We start from the raw sequence: 21,827 nt of genomic DNA on the forward strand, positions 1-21,827 counted from the left end.
CCGGGGAGGAAAGGGGGAGGGGGTGCGAGTGGGGCCTGAAGGCAGGTGGAGCAGGAGGTGTAGGTGAGGTAACCGGCGGGGCCTGGCAAAAATTGCGCCGGGGGTAGGGGCCACGAGGGCAGGTGTTATTCCCCCGCAGCCGAAGGAGCCGCGGGGCGGGCACGGCGCGGGTCTGCGTGCCCACTGTGAGCGCCCTGCTCAGCCTTGGGTGCTGCTGGGTGCCTGCTCGGGAGTTTGAATGAGTCCTTCCGCCTCCCGTAGACGGCGAAGTAAGCGGGCTGTCTGCCTGCCACATGTTCTCCCCTGTGCAGGCCTCTCCTGGTGAAGCAGAGCCTACAGGAGCTGCTGTGGCTGGCAGGAGGGTCCTCTGCCTCTCTCTTTTCCTAAGGCACTTCAGATATATTTGAGTCATGAGTTTCAGGCTCATTTTGTTTGCAGCCACAACCAAACTATAAGCACTGTGTATGTATGATTGTAATGAGAGTTTTTGAGGAGGCTTTGAAGGAAACAGGCTTAGCAGAAAAATAGTTTATTGAAACCGTGGACAAAATATCTGTTATGTCAGACTAAACATTGCGTTACAATTCAGTCACAATTAGAAAAGTATCTTCCGTAATGATGACAGAAGAGTCACTTTTGCTAGTAGTTGTCTGTTGTTTGTCTAGTAAAATTAGTTATACTTTACTAGTTATCTTTGACCTGTTTTGAGAGGAACATGAGACCATTTCTTTTGCGTGAAGATGTAATAAGATTTTTCTTTTGAGAGAAATTTTGTGTTACATGTTTTTGTTCTGTATTGCCTGCAAAAGAGGCTGTTCTTTGCACAGAGAGAAATGTTTTCAGTTTTGGTGGTTTTGTTTTTTTTCTTTATCTGCCCTCCCCCGTTTTGTTTCACTATTCCAAATAATGCATCAGGGTCGAGCATGACTCAAATTCTTGGATGCTACCATGATAAAAATATGGAAATCCCACATAATTTATGAAGCACTAGTTTATCTAAACTTGCAGAGCTTGATTTATCAGTTTTTAAAAAATATTTGTAAAGATTTTGGGAGTAGAATAGTTTCTTGTATATGAAGTAGATCTGAAGAGGAGCACGTAAAAGTTACCAACATCAATAATACTCTGAGAACGCCTTTTCAGACTGTGTTTCTTATTGAGACTTCCCATCTTCCCAGTCCTCTTCTGTGAAACAAGCTTTCTTTTTTAAAGTTAGCTAAGCTGTCATCAAGCTGTTATCAAAAGAAAATGGTTTTTTTTTCCCATAGGATCTCAGAAAATCTGTGGATCTTGGAATATGTACTGCAGTGGAGCATTTTACTCTGCTGAAGCCTGATGTCTCCACTACCAGTTCACTCCTCTGTGCCATGTGTATTTAGGAGCCATCTTCCATTTGGAAGCAGAGTCAGTGAGTGCCAGGGAAAGAAATCTGTCTGTCTTCTAATGGAGTGGGGTTTAGATAGGAGGCTGGGGTGAGGCAGAGAAGGGATCTAGCCTAAAGGAGTAGGAAAAGGAGGAAAACATTAAAAGATATGATAGAAGAAGCTTTTCTTTTTGTTATGGTTTGCAGTATGGTTCAGGATGAAGAACTATCTTCTACTCTTGAAGAGTCTTGCATTATTCTCGTCTTCAGTGACAGGTAGGAAGGGATTCCACTTCTGAAATTTAGTGTGGGAATCCTAATGGGTAAATGGCTTGGAAACTGGACCCTTTAAAAGCTATTTTCCCCTTTCATACAACGCTAAAACATGCGTTTTCTTAGCATTTTATAGGTTTTAAAATGTAAATTCATCATTTCAGACCTATGCTAATGCACTTTCTGGTTACAAATAGTAGAATTGAAATGGTCACATTTCTTTGCTACTTCTGGGGGAGCAGTGAACACCAGCAAAAGCACTTACTTGTGCAGAGACCTGGGAGAAAACACCTGTGTTTTATCAGGAATCTTAACAGAAATAAAAAGTTCTTGCTGCATAAATTAGATAATAGAAAATAATGAGTAACTCTTGACAACAAAGCTTTTTACTTGCTGTTGACAAGAGTGTGGTCACGTGTTTTAGCATCTTTTTCATTCTACGTGCCTCTTTCCTAGGAAGATAAAGCAAAGAGCATGATCAAGTAGGAACCTGTATTTCTGTTGAATTAGTTTAAGAGATTGTTACTGCCTTCTCAGCTGAAAGTTACGATCTCCCAGTGAGATAACTGTGTGTATTCCTTATATACTTCAGTACAGTAAGACTGAATTCATGTTAATAATTGCGGAAAATCATACTGTAAGTAGTGTAAGTGAACTCGTAGTGCAGTAGTGGTAGGAATATGGAGTGCATATTTACTTAGGACCTATGTGAGGATGATCTTTTCTTAAATCTCTCTAAGAGGGTAGCAGGCACTTGCCTCATGTCCATGGAATACAGTTGTTGATATTACCAGGGATTTCTTAATTTGATTTTTTTTTTTGTTCTGGTGGGAGTGGGCAGGGAATGCTATGGCAATAGTCAAAAAAAGACTTGTATCATTATTCTAGAGAAGAAAGCCTGATGGGAAGTGGTGTCAGTCACTTTTTGCTTGCAAAACAGTTGAAAATCTATTTTGTGGTTGACTTTTTTCCTCTAAAGACCATTAGAAGGGCAGTCGGGTTGAAAACCTGTAATATGTGATTTCGGGTAAGTAGAAAGTCCTCCTGCATGAATTTCATAGACCTGTGTAGAACACAAAGGTTTCTGTCTTTTCGTAGAGATGTGATAAGTCCATGCGATTGTAAAGACAGCATCCTAAACCTGAGATTTGTTCAGGTATAGTACCTTATTCCTAAATTTGCTGACAGCAAAGATCCTGTGCTGCTGAATGAAAAAAAAAATCAGTTTTTTTAGTTGTCATTGCTACTAATTCAGTTTTTTGATGGCGTTTGGGGAAAATGCTGAGGAAATGATGGAGATTGAGGGTTGGACTGGTGGGATTTTTGTTGACACCTTCAGTATCATCCCTTAACACGGCTGGAAGCTCTGACACAGGAATGGATCTAGGAACAATGTTTCATGTCTCCCATTTCAGTCATTTCCAGTTTAGTCCATACTAGAATGAACGTACATTTTTAGTCCATGGCTCCACTGTCACTTTAAGCTGATATGTGCTGCTGCCAAATCTTTTCTTGGAGGGGGGTGGAAAGGGTAGATTTTAGGCAGTCGGGTGGCCACCTGTATGAAAGCTAAACACGTGAATGTATGAGCCCTCTGTTCTGGTATCAGCCCACGTTCGTGCTGGCTTCAAGTGATTGGAATCACAGCCTTAGTGAGTGTGATACATGTTCGCTTTGTGCATTTGCATTTTCTGGACTGAAAATTTTGCTTAAAAATGTATTTCTGAAGATTCCAGATGGCTATCTTTGCAATACAAATCACTGTAGTTTTGTCTCCCTATGTTTGTAGATGGCCTGAAACAAAATGCTAGGAATGTGAATTTATACACTGTATTACTCACTCCATTTGGACATTGAATGAAGACCAGTGCAGAAGGTAATTGTAAATTGATGCAAGGGAACAAGTACAAAGGCAAGGTCAAGGAGAAATTAAAAGCAGGGGAGAGCTGATGACAGAGAAAGAAGTGAAGGAATAGGACACGATGTATGCTTTTTCCTACCAAATACATCTTTTCTCCAAATCTGCTCTGTCCTGTGCAGGGTCTGGAACAAATAGGTAGTCCCATGACCTGTTCAGCATAGTTACAAATAAAGGTGTTTTTTCCCTTCATAAAACTAGGAAATAGTGCTGTATTGCTGCTTGCCATCAGCTCTTGCAGGATGCCTGACATGTTGATACGTCAGTTGGTGTGCATCTGTGAGTGCTTTCTAGCCCATTTCAGTCGAAAGGAGCTAGTTTATATTAAACTATGATTATAAGATCCTTGCTAGCACAGGTGACTTAAAAAAAAAAACCAAAACAAAGCAAAAAAAAACCCAACCAAACCCAAGATGTATTTTTAAGCTATCAACACATATGAGTGATAATCTCTGGCAGAGAGAAGCTTGTGAACAGTTTGGGATCGTTATCTTTTTCCGTTGGCACAGATAATTTTGAAGGAGAACAGCTGTCTGGAGCCTGGCCATGAATTAGCCAGCTTTATCCTGCAAATATTTGAACAAAATAAGGAGGCTTATGGAGGTGTGAAGGGATGCCAAACCCTGATGGACTCGGCTAGTGGCATTGGGTATGGATGCAGCTGTTTTGACAAGACTAAGTCTTTTCGGTGTATGTGTCAGTAAACACAAATGCTCTAAACTGAACTGTAATTGCACTTTCAGAAATGAAACAAACAGGCCTCTCTTGTTTGAGATCCTGAAGTGGGGGGGTTTTGTTTGGGGGGGGGGTTGTTGAACTTTTTCTTTTGTTTTTCTTATTTTTCTACTTAGTAAGAGGCTCCTCAAACAGGAGGCGGTTGGGAATGATGAATGGCTTGAACATTTCAGGATAGTACTTGGGTTGTTATACTGTCCTTTCTAACAGAGTTTTGGAAGGAAGAAGTGAGCTGACTTCTCAAGATTGCCCTTCAGCATAGCACTTTTTTGTGTAGGTATAGTGAGCATCTTTTGAGTTGACTTTAAACTTTAAAATCATATTCCCTTCACTAGTAAAATTCCATCAAGTTCACAGTTTAAAAATGCAAAGTATTGTGGGTTGAGTATCAACATTCTAATTGAAAATAAATATGAAGTGATAACTACACAAGTCATATAATCACTGTTGTTACTGAGGTTTACTTGTAACTTTCTGACTTTATTCTTGGTATTTTCAAATTATTTTTCTTTGGTTCTGTATTTAACATTTGTACCTCATGTACTTGCTTTTAATACAGACAGGTTTAAAATGATCAGCATGTACAAGCTTGTGTTTGGTATTAAATACTACATGAATACAAATTAATGGTTTGAATCATTTGTAACTCCGTAGTTTTCCCTGTAATGAAAGAAAGTCTGTCTGAGGTCATATCTGTGCAAAGGATATTTAGGTATATTGGAGAGGAAATGCTCACTTGACTTGTAGGTACGTCGGATAAATGTCACTGATATTTTAGCCTGCTTTACTAGGCAACGTCAGCTCGAGAGTTCAGTGTATTTACTTGGCCCGGTGTTTGTCCAGTCAGCATGTTCATACTGACCAGTTGACATAACTGTCATTGAGAACCAAGTGCAGCCAGAATGTAGGTGGTATTGTCAGAGGATTTAGGGAAGTGCAGAGGACGTTGGAGGTGAGTTAGAACATGTACTACACTACACGTGTTCCAGTGTTCATGAATCGTAGAATCGATGGTTGGAAAAGACCTTTTAAGATCATCAAGTCAACAGTTACCTAACTCCACCATGCCCACTTCTAAACCGTGTCCCTGAGCACCACATCTGGATGCCTTTTAAATGCATCCAAGGATGGTCATTCCACCACTTCCCTGGGCAGCCTGTTCCAGTCTTTGATAACCCTTTCAGTGTAGAAGGTTTTCCTAATGTCTAAACTAAACCTCGCTCTGTGCAACTTGATGCCATTTCCTCTTACCCTGTTGGTTGTAACTTGTGAGAAGAGACCCACACTCACCCCTCTCCTTTCAGGTTGTTGTAGGGAGCTGTAAGGTCTCCTCTCCAGCTCCTTTTCTTCAGGCTGAACAACCCCAAGTCCCTCAGCCGTTCCTCATAAGACTTATTCTCAAGACCTGTGAGACAATGTAGAGGCAGAAAAACATCAGATTGATCAGTCGGTGAAAACAGGGATTCAAACAGAATTTGCTGTTTCTTCCTTCCCTCTCCCACCCTGTTCCTTACAAAACCGAGTTAAAAATTGACTGGTGTGTGTATATTGACGTTTATTTTACAATGTAGCATTAGTCATTATCAATGTTTGAAATAAAAATTATGTCACGTATCAAGATAGTTTGCATTTATTTTAGCTAAAATATTGTACACAAATGCTCACATACCTCTACATTTCTCAAGCGAAGCAGGAGTTAAATCCCTCCTCACTCAAGCACTACAGGTAAATGTTTAAAGTTTGGGTACAGTTGGTTGCTCGGTTGTGGTACTACTGCTCCTTAGACGTGTCAGTTCAGTTAAAACTGTCAGTTCTACCACCAAACAATATTTATTGTAGCATTTATTGTGAGAGGTTTCCTAGGAAAAAATACCCCCCTGCTTCTCGGTGCAGCTGTGTAGTGTATTTTGCTGCTGCCAGTGCGAGGTGGTGGCTGTGCTTTGGGCTCGGTTCTGAAGGCAGTCTGTCCCCTCCTGCCTGTCTCATCTCCCTGCCCTTGCCCATGCTGCCACCTTCCTTGTGCTGCCCCACAGTTTGTGCAGCAGGGTGGTGAGCTGGTCACCCTCTGCTAACACGGCAGCACCGCAGTTCTGAGCTGTGGGGATTTTTCTCTGGTTATTTTTTTTCCTCTGCTTGGCTACAAAACTTCTTGTACTAACAGAAGAGAGACGGTAATTCAGGGAGAGGAGCAAGCAGACTGAGGCAAGCCTGCTGCTTTTGATGAGCCTCTGGCTTGCGTGAATTACTGTATTCATAGCACAGCTAAGAGGATATCGAGTGAGATTCTGCATGTTTGCAAAGTCTTCTCATGCTAAAAAAACCACATGGGTGATAAACTCCTGAGTGGTTTTTAATTGAAATCAGCCCTGCATTGTTCCTGTGATTTTTCACTGTGTAATCTTGGCAAACCGTTAGGGTTTACACGGAGCGCAAGTAGAGAGAATATAGACTAACATGATTACACTGCTGTCTTTTGATTTCTTGCAGCCTCTTGTTCGTGAGCTGAGAGTGACAGATGGCGACAATTGAGTTTCTCGAGGCTGTTCTGTGGCACAGCTATGAGTGAGGCTCTAGGAGAGATGTATGCAGCATGTCAGCTAGTTTGAGCAGTGTTTCCTGGCAATAAAAAATAATTAAAACTGAAAATTTATGGATTATGTTCCAAATTCTGGAAAAGGTACTCCAGTCATACAGATCCTTTTGCTGTCATGTTTTTTTCATCTCTCTGAATTACTTCAGAGAGGATGAGGCTTCAGCAAGGGAGAAGAACATCATGATCGTACATAATGTTGGAAGGCTGGAGTCAAATGGGATTAGGACATTGTTTGATAAACAAAAATGAGGGATTTATATACTCAAAGATCAGGAAAAATTTACGTTAAACTTTTGATAAAGAATCAGAGATTCATTTCGGTTGGGAAAGACCCTGAAGATCAGTGGGTCAGATTGTAAACCTAACACTGTCAAGTCCACCGTTAAACTTTGTCCTTAAGCACGTTGGCTACACATCTTTTAAATGCTTCCAGGAATGCTAAATCAAAAGAGATAAGCAATGACATAGAAGGAAAAGAAACAATAAAAAGCGCAAATCATTTTACTTGGCAGTAATTGTGGAAGAGCTGCATCTTTGTGTTATTTCATGTAGAATGGTTTGGATCCTGATTAGAGCAGCTCCTGATGACTGCAATGACAGGAATCAAGGAAATTATTCTGTTGCAGTATGTTGACAATTTGTCAAGATGTAACAGTCTTTAAGTTATTTTTCCACCCTTGGACCATTCTCTTTATCTGTGGCGAAAAGTGTGGTATTTTTGAACGTACGCCTGCGTGGCTTGCGCAGTTGGTGTTCACCTGCAGCAGCTGAAGGAGTTCGCTGTCCTAGGCTGTCCGCCTTTCTGTGCTCCTAGACGAGCAGTGTGTTCCCTCCTGAGCAGCTGTAGTTCATGGCCTGCATAATTAAGAGAAACTGAGATGAACTGGACTGGGTTGTGGACTGTAGCAGCCAGAGTATTCCTGAGGAGTACAGTACTTGAAAATGACACAGAATCCCAGACCGTTAGGGATTGGAAGGGACCTCCAAAGCTCATCCAGTCCAATCCCCCTGCCGGAGCAGGAACACCCAGATGAGGTTACACAGGAAGGCGTCCAGGCGGGTTTTGAATGTCTGCAGAGAAGGAGACTCCACAACCTCTCTGGGCAGCCTGGTCCAGGGCTCTGTCACCCTCACTGAGAAGAAGTTTCTTCTCCAATTTCAGTGGAACCTCCTGTGTTCCAGTTTGTGTCCGTTACCCCTTGTCCTATCATTGTTTGTCACCGAGAAGAGCCTGGCTCCATCCTCGTGACACTCACCCTTTAAATATTTACAAACATGAATGAGGTCTCCCCTCAGTCTCCTCTTCTGCAAACTAAAGAGCCCCAGCTCCCTCAGCCGCTCCTCAGAAGGGAGATGCTCCACTCCCTTGATCATCTTTGTAGCCCTAAAATGACCTAAAATACTCTGTGTTTTCTGAGCCTTTAAAATACTTGTGTTTGCTGTCTGTTTTTACTTTGAAGGTTTGCTTTTGTGCAGTTTTTGTAAAATCTTCTACATTGACTTACATGTAGTTTCACTACACAGAAGGAAAAACTAAATGTTATTTTTATTACTTACAGTAATTAAACATTTGAAGCCATGGGAGTAAAGGTCCAGAGACCTCGTTGCTTTTTTGACATAGCCATCAACAATGTACCCGGTAAGAAAATTAAAATATTCATTCAGTAACGTGATATTCTTATAAGATATGTGAGAATAACACAAATACCAGCTAACTTCATAATAAATGTGTCTCTTTTCTTTCTAGCTGGAAGAGTGGTCTTTGAACTGTTTTCAGATGTGTGTCCAAAGACGTGTGAGAATTTCCGCTGCCTTTGCACAGGTTTGTAGATTTTTAATTTTTTAATTTTTTTTTAAAATGTAATACTATGTTAGCTAGTTTGATGTCTGTTGTTTTTCCTGACATTTTCTTACATATTAAAATAAATATGTAAGACATTGGTGCTTGGTACCTCTAGAGATCTATCTGACTTCTCATCTGTGTCTGGTGTACGACCAAAGCAGTTGTAGCTTTGGCTTAGTATGTTGCAGGGAGCATACACTAATCAACTTTAAATACGGACACAGTAAGCGGATTTTCTGTTACGAGCATGGGTATTACTGTCCACATTATGTAACATCACCCGGACCTGAGAGGTGCCCAGTAAGAGGTCAGCCATGCAGACTGACTTTTCAATCCTATGATATTTTGAGGTATTTAAAAGGTATTGCTGGTATTCATTAGTTGTTGTGGTTTTTTTTTCTTCATTCTGGTTTTTCTTTGTTGATAGAGACTGGTGATTTCTACTCCTGTTGAAATTCAGATTATTTCTTGAACAAAATGCTGAGAAGATTTTCTCCTGGAAGCATTTACAAACAGAATTACTGTCCTGTGCACTGCATGCTTTTGTTGATAACGCTGAAAGTTTAGCAAAACTTAAATTTATTACCACAAGAATAATCTTGTGAATACATAAATAGCATGCATGCTTTCTGTCTTCAGCATTTTCTGCTTCCTTTCCTTCCAGCTCTGTTGTTTTTCAGGTCAGGGCTCTGTATCTGTTAGTACTGAATCACTCAGCAGTACTAATATGATCTGAATCAGGTGTGGGTATGTAATTCATGTCAAGTTAGCTAGAGCACATAGTGCATCACTCATGGTGTCTGCAAGAATGTGGGTATTATCTGATCTCACATTAGGTTTACGGGCAGAAAATCAGATTATAAAAATTTGTTAACACATTTGAACCTTAAAGTGACTCCTTGTAGTGGCTGTGGGTACGTTATCATGTGACTGTGGCACTTTTACCTGCTATAAACTGCCCAGAAGTCACATTTATTGCATAAAGGTGTTATTCCCTCCTGCTGCTTTAAATCTCTGACTTAGTCTTTCAATAGCATTGCAGGTCAGGAACAAGTACCGCTAGGTTCATACTTAATTGCTTGCTTTCAAAATCAAATTCAGATGCTGAACTGCTTTGCTACTTTAACATATTTAAGAATAGTGAGGAAAATATATGGGCAGAGTGTTTATTATATTGATCATCAGCAAATTAATTCAAATTTTGATTTTATTTTTTTTCCTTACTCATTTTTTTCAGACAGTTTTGAAAAGTATGTGCTATCTTCTTAAAACAGGGATCAACAGCTCCATGTTTTCTGGCATACCTATGTTAGGCTGAGCTAGTGGAACAGATGCAGCTTCACATTTATCAAAGTACCCATCAAAAGTGTGTCTTCCAGCTAGTCAGAGCCGTATCATAGAATCATAGAATGTATTGGGTTGGAAGGGACCTCTAAAGCTCATCCAGTCCAACCCCCCTGCAGTGAGCAGGGACAATGTCACCAGATCAGGTTGCTCACAGCCCCATCAAGCCTGACCTTGAATATCTCCAGGGATGGGGCCTCCACCTCCTCTCTGGGAAACCTGTGCCAGTGATCCACCACTCTCATATTGAAGAACTTTTTCCTAATATCCAATCTAAATCTACTATTTTCTAGTTTAAAACCATTGCCCCTCATCCTATTGCTACATGCCCTAGTGAAGTAGCTCTTCCCCAGATTTCTTACAGGCACCTTTCAGGTATTGGAAGGTATGGAGGCACCAGTCTTTTAGAGAGACGTTCAGAGGCAGCTGCCCCTGACAAAAGCTGCCAGTTTAATAGCTCAGAATAAGATTTTAGGAAGATGCAGTTTAATGGTTTACAAGCACTGAGAGAAGATCCTTTTCCTTCCAACATACTCCCAATGATTACCTTACTGTTACTTTGAGGTTGGCTCTGCCATTCACATGCCATGAGCCATTCATCTTGCTGACTCAGCAGAGACCTTGTCTATTTGAAGGTAGCAGGAAAAGTAGATAGTGTTGGAGCTGAAGCAGAGTCTGCTTATGGGTCTTGAGCATCAGAGCTGCCATAAGGGAGGAAGATGGCACTTGTAATCATGAGCAGGGGAGAGAGAGAGAGATTTCCTTCTCCTCCCCTCTGCCTCTCCGTTTGTTTTTGTTATGAGCTGTTATGGCACCTTAACCAATCTGAGTATTTTTTGTATGTTTCTGAGCAGTGACAGTTATCTTAAACCTAAACTGGCTGTTTAATTCCAATCAATCTGCATGGAAGAGACCAGAGTTTTATATTAATGTCAGTAAAGAGGTCTTCTGGTATAACTGTAGAGACAGAAGGTAGTTTCTGCTCTGCTTTCTTAAATGCTAGTTTCTTACTGGTATTCCAGGTGTGTGTCTGTCTCACAAGCTCATTTTTCAGAGCTTAGTAGATGATTTTGATGAAGTGCTTATTTAGTGCTTTTTTATAGTGAAGATTCTACAGGTGCAGTGAGTAATTCTGGTTTTTGTTCCTCCTCCTTTAGGTGAAAAGGGTACAGGAAAATCTACCCAAAAGCCATTGCATTACAAAAGTTGTCTGTTTCACAGGGTTGTGAAAGATTTTATGATCCAAGGAGGTGACTTCAGTGAAGGTACGATGTGACTCTTTGAACAAAATTTTAATGCTTATGTAATAGAATATTACTGGAGTTCTGCATAGCGTCATTTACTTTTATTATTCTGTGATTCACCTACTTTTTTCCCTTTTTTCTGCAGAAGAACCTTTACATGAAAACTTACATAATAAACATACAAACTTACACACACCCCACTTACTCTGTTATTTCAGAGTACTAAGTACTTCCTGTTGCAAGGTTTAAATGTGCAGGTGGGATGCTATATCTGCTGCTGGGAAATAAAAGAAGAAAGGGACACTATAGCAGAACACATGGGAGAATACTTTGTTTTCAAATTTGCTTTGGAACTATGAAGATGCATCTTGATCTTCTTTGCGTATGATGGAGAATAATGTCACTGACTTGAACGCAGTTGGATCAGTATTTTGTATTACAAAGCACCTTCCACATAACGTGACTCTTTTTAATCACTGTTTTAAGTTGAAACTGTCACTTTTGCTCTTTCCAGGAAATGGCAGGGGAGGAGAATCCATTTATGGTGGCTTTTTTGAAGGTAAGAGTTCTATCAGTCTGCTACATTTTGGTGTTACTATAGGCAATCACCTTTACATTCTGTAGTCTCTGTTCTGCAAACCTGAACTCCATTGTTTTTGTTAAGATTTTGTCTGGTCTTAGAGTCCTTTGACTGTCCAGTTTAGGTTATTTTAGCATACATGAAAATGACCTGAAATGCTTCGTGCTAGCTTGGTAAGTTCATGTGTGTCTGACAGATAAATGGAACTTCTTTTTGATTGCTATCAAACTGGGTATCCATGTATATTAAAAAAACCCAGAACAATTAAACAACAAAACTGCCTGAAAATGAGGGGTTTCTTAGTAGTTAATGCACAGGTTAAAAATTTGTTTTGCTCCAGAGAGACAATGATCAGAATGTGCAGAATAGAAAGAGCAACAACTTAAAATGATGAGGTCTCTGCGAGTGTTGGTAGGAAACAAATCTCTTGAACAAGAGTACTCAGTCTTTTTGTTTTCTCTTGGGCTGTAAACCACTAATTTATATTTCTCCTTATTAAATTACATTATTTAGAATGGAAGAAATAATGCGTTTTTAAAATAGCTATTATTTTGAATCTATTTTAATACAACTTTTCACTGAAGTGAATAGCAGATTTACTTAATAAGGTTGAGTTTACTTAGATTATGGCATATATCTAAGCATATGTGGTATATTTAAAGTAACTGAAAACACTTTCTTTAGATGAAAGCTTTGCTGTAAAGCACAACAAAGAATTTCTCCTTTCAATGGCCAACCGAGGCAAAGACACAAATGGTTCACAGTTCTTTATGTAAGTATTGTGTTGTCCTGAAACGTGTGTCGTTTACCATTTGTGAGCTCTAAATGTGATCTTTTTAAATATTGAAGATGGCTCCTGTGCAGACCCAAAGTTGATGGTGTTTCGAAGTTGCATGAAAGTACCAATTTTCCTAATGTGCTGTTTAGGGAGCCTGACTGTTTTTATCACTTCTGTGTTTAGTGCTTATTGTCTGTGCAGAAGATCTTTTCGTGTTCTAACTTTGGCAGTAAAGCAAACCTGGCAGTTCCCTGTAAAACTCTTACTGCTTTCTTCTAACCAGTGTTATCTGGAAGGAAGCAAAACAGCTCTGGGGGTTCTCAAAAGTAGTGAAGGGGTTTTTTTGGTCACAAAAAGAAAGGCAGTTCTACTTTTATGTCAAATAACCTGTACATACGGATATTTTTTTCTTCCTTTGATTTCTGATGTTTTTCTAATGTATAGAAGATTATTTCCAGTTTTCCTGCCCTAAGACAGTTGCCTTAATTTTTGTATCTGTTCCTGGTAGTATTTATGTAATTTAATAAATAGAATACTTATTATATCCTACATGAGGATGCTGTCTAAAAATGTATGTGTACTTTTGTTTGTTCAGTAAAATGTGGTAATCAAAGTAATGAATTGAATAGGTAGTTTAATGTGTAAAACATTAAATGCTTTTAGCTGCACGCAAACTTGAATAATATATATTTGTTTTCTTTTAATTTTATTCACTCAAAATAACTTTCACCTTCATATGTGTATATGACAGCTTCAAATGCTGACTGCTTTCCACTAATACTGACTTTGTTTTTCTCTTTAAATGAAAACCTGGAAACAACAGAACAACTAAACCTACACCTCACTTGGATGGGTAAATATCTCTTACCTTCTTACATTTGTTTGAGCACTGCCTTGAGAAAACTACGTACTAAGAATTCTTACTTCTGTTCAAATTCTTCAGACATCATGTTGTTTTTGGACAAGTCATCTCAGGTCAGGAGGTTGTGAGAGAAATAGAAAACCAGAAAACAGATGCGTCTAGTAAACCATATGCTGAAGTACGCATACTGAGTTGTGGAGAGTTAATTCCAAAATCCAAAGGTAAAGTTGAACTGTGCATTTATACAGATGCAAACTATGAGGTAACCTTGTTCATTTTCTTCTTCCTTGTTGATTGCTCGTAAAGATACTTAGAAACTTGTTTGTAAAGGATGGAGGGGCAACTAGGGAAAAGGTGAATAAAGCTGCAGTACAGTTTGTCTTCTGAAAAACTTAAAAGATGTTTATGCAGAAAACATTAAAAAAAAATCATATATGCTCTCTTCAGAGGTTTTCCTGTCTTGGTTTTCCTTATACTAGCTAAATTTTAGTACAAAGCTGGCAAGCACTTGTCCCATAGAAAGCAGAGTGCTGTGTTAAGAAGACTGATGTCAGTCTGACTTCATTTGATAACTGCTGCTTTTTTTGCAGGTGTTGAACTTATTTCAAGTTTCGTTCAGGTAAATCTTCAGAACAAGCACTTAGAGTAGAAAAGCCTGGAATTGCCCTTTAGCAGATCTGCTTTTTAACTGACTGTAAAATATACTCTTAGACAGGAATGTGACAGAATCTGCCTTTCTTTCTGAAAGGGATGCCCTGCTCTGCTATTCCAGAGCTGATCGTGCTATTGGGGATTGGATTCTGCTGCTCTTACAAAATAAGGCTCAATCTAAGATGATGTCAGTCTGGAGAATGTCAGAGGAAAGCCAGGATACATGTTTGGTAGGAGCTATGATAGGGATCATCACGGTTTTTCATTTGTAGCACTCTGCTGATAGGTACTGTGAAGGGTTGCACCAAGGATATTGAAGCACAAGACAAGAATAATTGTTTCTTTGGCCTAGCGAAAATACAGGTATTTAAAGCTGAGCTGCTTAGCTTTTCCTCTCCTTTCTGGTGCAGTTCTGTGTTCACCTTTTGTGATGTCTAATAGGATGACTTTGGAGACTGAAGTGACCTCTTCAATACCTCAGAATTCCAAGCAAAGTTATCTTATGGCTCTTGACTTCTCAGAGGTTCTAGAACTTCTTAGATTAAGTCAGAAGTCATCCTGTGTGTTAAGGCATCACTTTGTTTTTCTGGACAGTACTCAGGGGTATGGTACCTTTTAGAGAATGCGTGGGTGGCGTAGATTAGAAAATAAGATATAACAATACAGATACAGAATGGGTGAAGCCAGTGGGTGAGCTGCCTGCGCTGTATATTTGTCTTCCTTGGTTTGCCACACTCCCTTTTTGGTCTGCTCTAGAACACTTGAAATTGAATGGCTAAATGAAAGCTTTGTCACTGAGCAGTCTGATTACTTTAAGCCATTAGGCAGTGCTGTAAAGTACTTGTTATCAAAAGAGTGAATAAAGTAAATTATTATTTTTTATTATTATTCCTTCAACTTCTCCTAAAAGAGAACAGGCTTCTGGAAGATCTGACTCTCTTGTCCTATCCATTTGTCTGTGTCCTTGTACCTCTGCCTCAGTACTGCTGGGATCCTGGAGACTCTGCTTACTGTAGCTGCTGTGGTGTGCCACAGAGAGAAATTGGTGCCAGGATGATGGGATAGCCCACTCAACTGACTGTGAGGCACAGTTCTAGATAATGGTGGGCAGCAGGGAGTGTTTGAGGAAGAGGAGGCCTTAGGCACCAGGATTGGGCAGGTGGAGGGCAGAGCTGAGTGCAGGGAGATAGAGGCCCTAATGGGCACCAGTGAGCCAGCCCGATGAAGGTGCTGCCTGACAGACCATGGTGGAGATCCTGGTCAGGGCAGAATCCTGCTCTTGAAGGGGAAAGGCTGTCTGTAGGCCCTGCAAAGGGAAATCCACCCCTACTGTGAGAGGTGATTGTGTGGCTGGAGCTGTTTGCTCAACGCACAACATGGAACCACTGATGAGCTGTGCTGGCCTGAGGCAGTGGAGGTAGGAGTAGTTTGTCATCACATCAGCAGAAGGAAATTTGCCAAGCTGAAGCCTAAAGCTGCCAAGTGGAGCAGGAGAGGCCCTTGGACCTGTCAATATATGGAAGAGGCCAGGGGATCCAGAAAAGAGGAACAGTTTCTGGGAGGTGAGCAGTGTCATGAGAGGTCATCAAACAGTGGAACTTTGTAGCACGTTACTGTTGGAGGCAAAAGGGAACAACTAAAATTAGTTAAGTGATTGGTATAAATGTTTTTCTTTTAGGTTAAAGTTGAGAAAAGGCAATTGGATTTTTTTGATATGATGAAGTGCTTCATTAAAGAAGCAGATCTATCTGTGTAGAAATGGATATATTTATGGATGAGTGGATCATGTCTTGACTGAGCTGACTTACTGGATGCTACGTGACTTGAATGATACAGCAGTCAGAATTACAACATTGCAGAGGCCTAGTTCAGAAGTTTTCACCAGAGATGTGAGAGGATGATCACCTAGAAAAGTTGAATGTTTGTCATCTTTTCCTTTGTGGTGTTTTTGTTGTTTTTGAAGAGGTTTTTATTCCTTAAAGTTGGATGACTTGGTGAAAATGAACAAGAGAAGCTATTTGCATTATATGCTATTTGCTATATGCATTGTTAGAGATAATTTGGTTAGTCAAAGGTGTATCTGGAATGTTTTCTAGAATGTAAGACACTGACATTCTGAATCAAAAAGAAGTGAAAGAATTAAACAGGTTTATGCATTTGGCAGTTTTTAGCAAGAGTCTCAAAGAAGATTCCTCATGAAAAGTGTGTTTCTAGAGGATTCTGCACAGAGCAGTGCTAGGCTTGATTCATGATCTTCATTGGTGTTATTTATAGATGTCCCTGAAGAGTCACTGCTCATAAAAGCGCGCTTTCTGCAATTAAGGCAGATTACGGCTGCCTTCATAGTTAATCAAAGAACAATATTGTAATTAGGTCATTTGATAAGTACAATTTTTGGTTTTTAAAGTATCAGTCCAAACTGTCAAGCACTGATACAGAGTACAAAGTTACACATTTAGGAATCATGGAATATCTATGGAATACGAGTGGACTTGGGCAGTGGTGATTCTGGTAAGTCTTTTCTTACCCCTGGAGTTCTCATTTCTTCTGCAAGCTTGTTACACATCAGTGTTAGTTCCCTTTCACGAGCTGGTTGCTGTGAACAGCTGTTTCAGATTTTTCTGTTCCAAAGTACTTTTCTCCCTAGTTAGCTGGCCGCTAGGTATAAACTGTTCTGCTTTAGCTGAAACTGTTCAGAGTTGTGTGGTAGGTTGTTTGTCTACAAAAACATCGATGTGCAGAGGCATTTGTGATACAGGACTCCTCACAGTAACGACGTTACCTGATCAACAAGAATGGTAGTGTTCATCTGTGAGGACTGTGTATAATTTCCATTGTGAGAAGCAGTGGGTCCTTAATCAAGCAGTGAAGCTATTCAGTTTTCTTCTATAAATACGTACTTGTTGCACTCTGTGAATGTCTGTGTGTGTATACATATTTAGACAATCTAAAACTGATAAAATATTACAGAGACTTTTTGTTAAATATAGTGCTTTAATAAGGATGTTGAGAAAAAAATCTGAGAAGAGAGACCAGGTATTTTGGTCTGGACCAACAAGAGAAGTGAAAAATACCATAAGAGACCTGTCCTTGCATTGTGCAAGAAACGAAATAATCTGATGAGAACCAGCTGATGTCAGTCAGCAGGCTGCCCTGAACAGGTGAGATAGCTTGGTACTTCATACTGCACCCAGAAATTACCAGAAGACTGATACAACCTATGAAATCCAGAGGTTGTGTTTCAGTCGGTTGTCAAGAGAAAAAAACATAGGCTGTTCAGGCAGACCTCTGTTTTCTGCTGTGTGAAAACATTGTGTTCTCTGTGTCTGAATAGACTTCAGATGCAGACAGGCTGCAGAGTCGTAATCCTGTCTTTGGTGCTTAGTGTTTTCCCTAACCTGTTTTGTGCAGAAGAGCAGGGGTGGGAGGTTACATTTAAACTGCTTGTATGTTGATGTAGATCAGATAATACCTCTGTGAACCATTAATTCTTTGGATAGAGCAAGCTATTAAAAGCTTTCCAAACCAGGCTGATGCTTTTAGCTAGGATTCATATGCAATTTTAAAATTAATTTCTGTCTGTGATCTGAAGCCTGTTCTAAGGTCTTAACAGGTGTTCTCTTAAAATATGGATTGCTTGCTGTGACGTGGAAATGGGCTGTTTGAACATCTGTATTTATTTTTTGGTATATTTTTCTGTTCGGTGGTGAAGGTTCTGTGTTCTCTGTGGCCGTAGTGTGTTGTGCAGTGAATGATGTGCTTATCTTTGCAATGGCGAAGTGAAATAATAATTGATGCTTATTAGAAAAGTCAGCTACAGCAGCCTGAAGACAGCCATTGTGCTCTTCTGTATTTTCTGGATGGAGCTTTTAATTTTCTGGACAATAGCCTGATAGCAGTTTTGTATCACACTGGAAGAGTATTCATATCATTTAACTGCTCTACCTGAAGCATCGTAACTTAGAAGGCTAGACTTCCTTTGTTTTCAAATTAGTGCGACTATGAAATAGTGTTTACATCACTTTTAATGGTTTAAGTACGTCTCGGATCAGTCAAAGGGCATAGAAAGGTCTGTTTGTTCTTGGGTTATTTGCTGTCAGATGAGTATCACATTGCCAGCAAGCTGCTGATCTGTAGCTCTAGCAGCCACACAAGAAATGGTGAAAGGATGGACTAGTCTGCTCTTTAGCAGGGTTCTTTTTCATGCTGGATGGTTTGTAAGTTATTTGTATCTTTCTGTTTAAAAACACAATCCCAAACAGCACACAGTGAGCTGGAGGATTAGGGCTGATCCAAGAATGGTTTTGCTTAGCAGCGAGGTTGGTTATTTGAATCTTCTCTCCGAGTTGAATTCGATGAGCAATCGGTTTAGTCTATGTGACTTGTGATTTGAATGTTTTCTGTGAAGTCAGGTTAAACCTGAAGCCAAAGAAATTTCTTTTTTACAAATACTTTCTAAGTAAACTTTAAATAATTCTTCATACATAGCTTATGTTGTATAAAACACCATCTGAAAGCTTACATGGTTCTAAAAGTTCTTCACAGTAACAATTTGATACTTTAGGACTCTTTAAATACAAAATAATTGTAAATTTCTTACATATTTCTAGACATATCCTTTATTGTTCTTGGGAGAAATAGTGTTTTCTCCAAAATTTCAATTTATTCTGAAGTATTTTGATGAAGTAGTCTCATGACACAGTTATAAGAAGTTTGAGCAGGTACTAGATGAGTTGATTTTTCTGATATCTGTTTAGAAATGTTTGATACTAAAATGTGTCTCTGCTATTCTAACTTAAAGCCAAGAAAGAAGAAAAGAAAAGACACAAATCGTCTTCCTCATCCAGTGACTCAGAAAGTTCTAGTGATTCAGAATCATCTTCTGATTCATCATCGGATTCTGAGAGTGCTTCAGAAGAGAAATCTAAAAAACGAAAAAAGAAACACAAGAAAAATTCCAAGAAACATAAGAAAGAAAAGAAAAAGAGGAAGAAAAGCAAGAAAAGGTCTGGTCTTGAGATTGAGATTTCGGTTTCGTTTGTTACACATACACCATACGGTACCAATTTCTTGTCCTAGAACTACGGAACAGTATTGTGTGACTAGTGAAGTAGGTATTTTGAAGTTTGAGAGATACTCAGTTTCCAGACAGAAGCTGAAGTTTTTCTGATATGATGGCAGAGGACAGTGTCCATGTGCATGTGTGCACCAGCTGGTGAAGGAGTGAAGGAATGGACCAGGGCTTAGGCATGTGTGGCTTCAAAAGTTGCAGGAGTGCTTGGTGAAATGGGTGGTGATAGCTTGTTTCTGAACTGCAAAACTGATTGTGGTTTCACTGGAAGATAATAAAACTCAGAAGTTACTCTTGCTTCTGAAAGTGTTACTTCTAGTGTAACAGCTTTTCTTACAGTTCAGTGTGATATAGAAGTTGTCATGTTTTTCTAAGCTGGCAGTAAGATGTTAGAAATGTTCGCTGCTTAAACATTGTTTCTGTGGGACCAAGCCCATTTCACCCAGGTTTGTTTATACCAGCTGCTTGGAATTAAAATAGGTTGTAGCCAGTTATATATGCTAGTGTAAAATCTGAATTTGACTGTCCTGATAGTGTTTTTAAAAGAAAAAAAATTAAAAAGCAGTATCTAAATAGAAAGTGAATGTATGTTCAGTGTTATACCACTGGAATTCACAGATAAAAAATGTGGGTCAGAAATTACTGCAGTTGTATATTTTGGAGTGAAGATATCATAGGGGAAAAAATTGCTTCTGAACTAGCTCTGTTTCCTAAGTTTCTTGTGGTATCATTGTGTATTGAATTAAGAGAATTTCTGAATTATTTAAATAGATTGAAAGGTCTTCCCTCATCCAAATAACTCATTTTAAGTATATTTTTTTAATTTGAAAATAAAGCTCATCCAGTGAAAGTGAAGATGAAAACCCAGAAGCACAGCCATTATCTACTGTCCGTCCTGAAGAAATTCCTCCTGTACCTGAAAACCGGTTCCTGATGAGGAAAAGTCCTCCTAAAGTAGATGAGAAAGAGAAAGAGAGGAAAAGCAGAGAGAAGGAAAGAGAAAGGTGATGTATCTGTTGTGAGGCTGACGATGTGCTGACAGTGGTGTGGTCACATTACTGCTTTAGGATTTAATGTTGAGTGAGTCCTTTCCCTATTAAACTATTCCGTATTTTGAGCACTGCTGGATGAAAGATGGATTTTTCAGTTCATTGTCAGCTGTTGTCTTTGTCCTGGAACAAAGGCTTAGGCTCTGAAAGTGGGTTTAGTAAATGGAAAATTTAAAATTACCTATTCAAGGAAAAGAAAGTAAAATGCATTGTAACTTCTCTTAGAATTTATTGGAACTGTCCAATCTGAATCTATAATTTATTATTCTTTCCAAAATGGAAAAATGTAGGGAACTTGTAAAATATTTTGTGGTCATAAAATCAGAAGTTTTTGCTGGGTGGTTGTACTTGTCTGCATTGATAATAAATAAATAAAATTAAATCTGTGTTTTCATTTAGCTTAATTTGTGAAGGGGTTTTAAAATTGGATTTATTTTCTCTTCTTTCTTGATATTATAAATAATACCACTTTCTTAAAAAATTCTTTTTAGTAATCTATCAAATTCACAGTCAACGTACCAGAGGAGGCTGTTAGTGACCAGATCTGGAAGGAAAATCAAAGGAAGAGGACCAAGGGTAAATGCTTACAGTCTTTTCCCCAAAATAAACAAGGTGGTAGCACAGTCTTCCTGCTGGTGTTATCAACCATTTTTATTAGGAAGGTTGATACAAAAAAAACCAACAAGACTTATGCTGCATCATAATTAATTTGGGGACTGAGTCTTGAAGGAAGAAAACAGAGTTTATTTGAAGGATGGCGGGAGGGTGGAAACAAAACCAAAGCAAGAATTTTCTTTGTTTTACTGGTGAGTTCGTGAGTGGAAGTAGCTTCAGAAGGGTTCTGGTGAACACCAGAACCAGTCCGGAATCAGTGCCAGGAATGCCGGGAAGACTTCTCCCCTTTTTCACAGGGGGGAGCTCTCAGATTGGTTCTTCTGATTCTGTGAAGCCACATGCTGTGTGCTGCTTGAAGCAAGTGTTTTTAGTAATAGAAATCTCTATCCCTCGAGTTTTTAGTAAAAACCTTAAAGTGTGAAGTATTGTTTTTGTGTGTTGCTTGTCAAAGCTAAGAAGAAATGCCTTTTTTAGAAGAGTGAGTTGCATTTGTGCTAATTAAAAGCAACAGGAGAAGACCTCTCAGCAGAGTACAAAACTCCTGAAATAGAAGTTACATTAAAAGTAGCTATTTGGACATTTTATATTCCTGCTTTAGCTGAAGTTAGTAAGTTGTTAATGTAAACTTGGAATGTACATGTGAATTGTCACGTTAGGTGCTATGTAGAATCAGCCGCCAGGGATAAAAGTCTTGCTTGGCTGCCACAGCGTGTGAAATGCAAACTTACACCTGAGTTTTTCTTTTTCCCTTCAAGCGCTATCGGACACCTTCCAGGTCCAGATCAAGAGATCGGTTCCGACGCAGTGAAACTCCTCCACATTGGAGGCAAGAAATGCAAAGAGCTCAGAGAATGAGAGTGTCTAGTGGAGAAAGATGGATAAAAGGGGACAAGTAAGATTATTTCTTC

At 39.4% G+C, this 21,827-nt stretch overlaps 1 protein-coding gene across 1 annotated transcript; it reads left to right on the forward strand.

Annotated features, from left to right (window-relative positions):
• The first annotated feature begins 8,448 nt into the window (after nucleotides 1–8,448).
• On the forward strand, nucleotides 8,449–21,815 carry PPIG (peptidylprolyl isomerase G (cyclophilin G)). Its single transcript, XM_010192333.1, has 11 exons — nucleotides 8,449–8,521; nucleotides 8,630–8,704; nucleotides 11,227–11,334; nucleotides 11,828–11,872; nucleotides 12,578–12,665; nucleotides 13,495–13,524; nucleotides 13,615–13,754; nucleotides 18,986–19,190; nucleotides 20,092–20,259; nucleotides 20,796–20,880; nucleotides 21,675–21,815. The coding sequence occupies exons 1-11, from the start codon at nucleotides 8,461–8,463 to the stop codon at nucleotides 21,813–21,815; spliced, it is 1,146 nt and encodes a 381-aa protein (XP_010190635.1). The 5' UTR covers nucleotides 8,449–8,460.
• The last annotated feature ends 12 nt before the right edge of the window (nucleotides 21,816–21,827 follow it).

The sequence above is a fragment of the Mesitornis unicolor genome, unplaced genomic scaffold (genome assembly GCF_000695765.1).
Source record: "Mesitornis unicolor isolate BGI_N332 unplaced genomic scaffold, ASM69576v1 scaffold11489, whole genome shotgun sequence".
NCBI classification, from domain to species: domain Eukaryota; kingdom Metazoa; phylum Chordata; class Aves; order Mesitornithiformes; family Mesitornithidae; genus Mesitornis; species Mesitornis unicolor.

Coding starts and splice junctions, on each gene's coding strand:
- PPIG (XM_010192333.1), top strand. CDS start 8,461: ATGGGAGTAAAGGTCCAGAGACCTCGTTGCTTTTTTGACATAGCCATC. Junction 11,873..12,577: donor TTATGGTGGCTTTTTTGAAG/GTAAGAGTTCTA, acceptor CACTTTCTTTAG/ATGAAAGCTTTGCTGTAAAG. Junction 20,260..20,795: donor AGAGAGAAGGAAAGAGAAAG/GTGATGTATCTG, acceptor AATTCTTTTTAG/TAATCTATCAAATTCACAGT.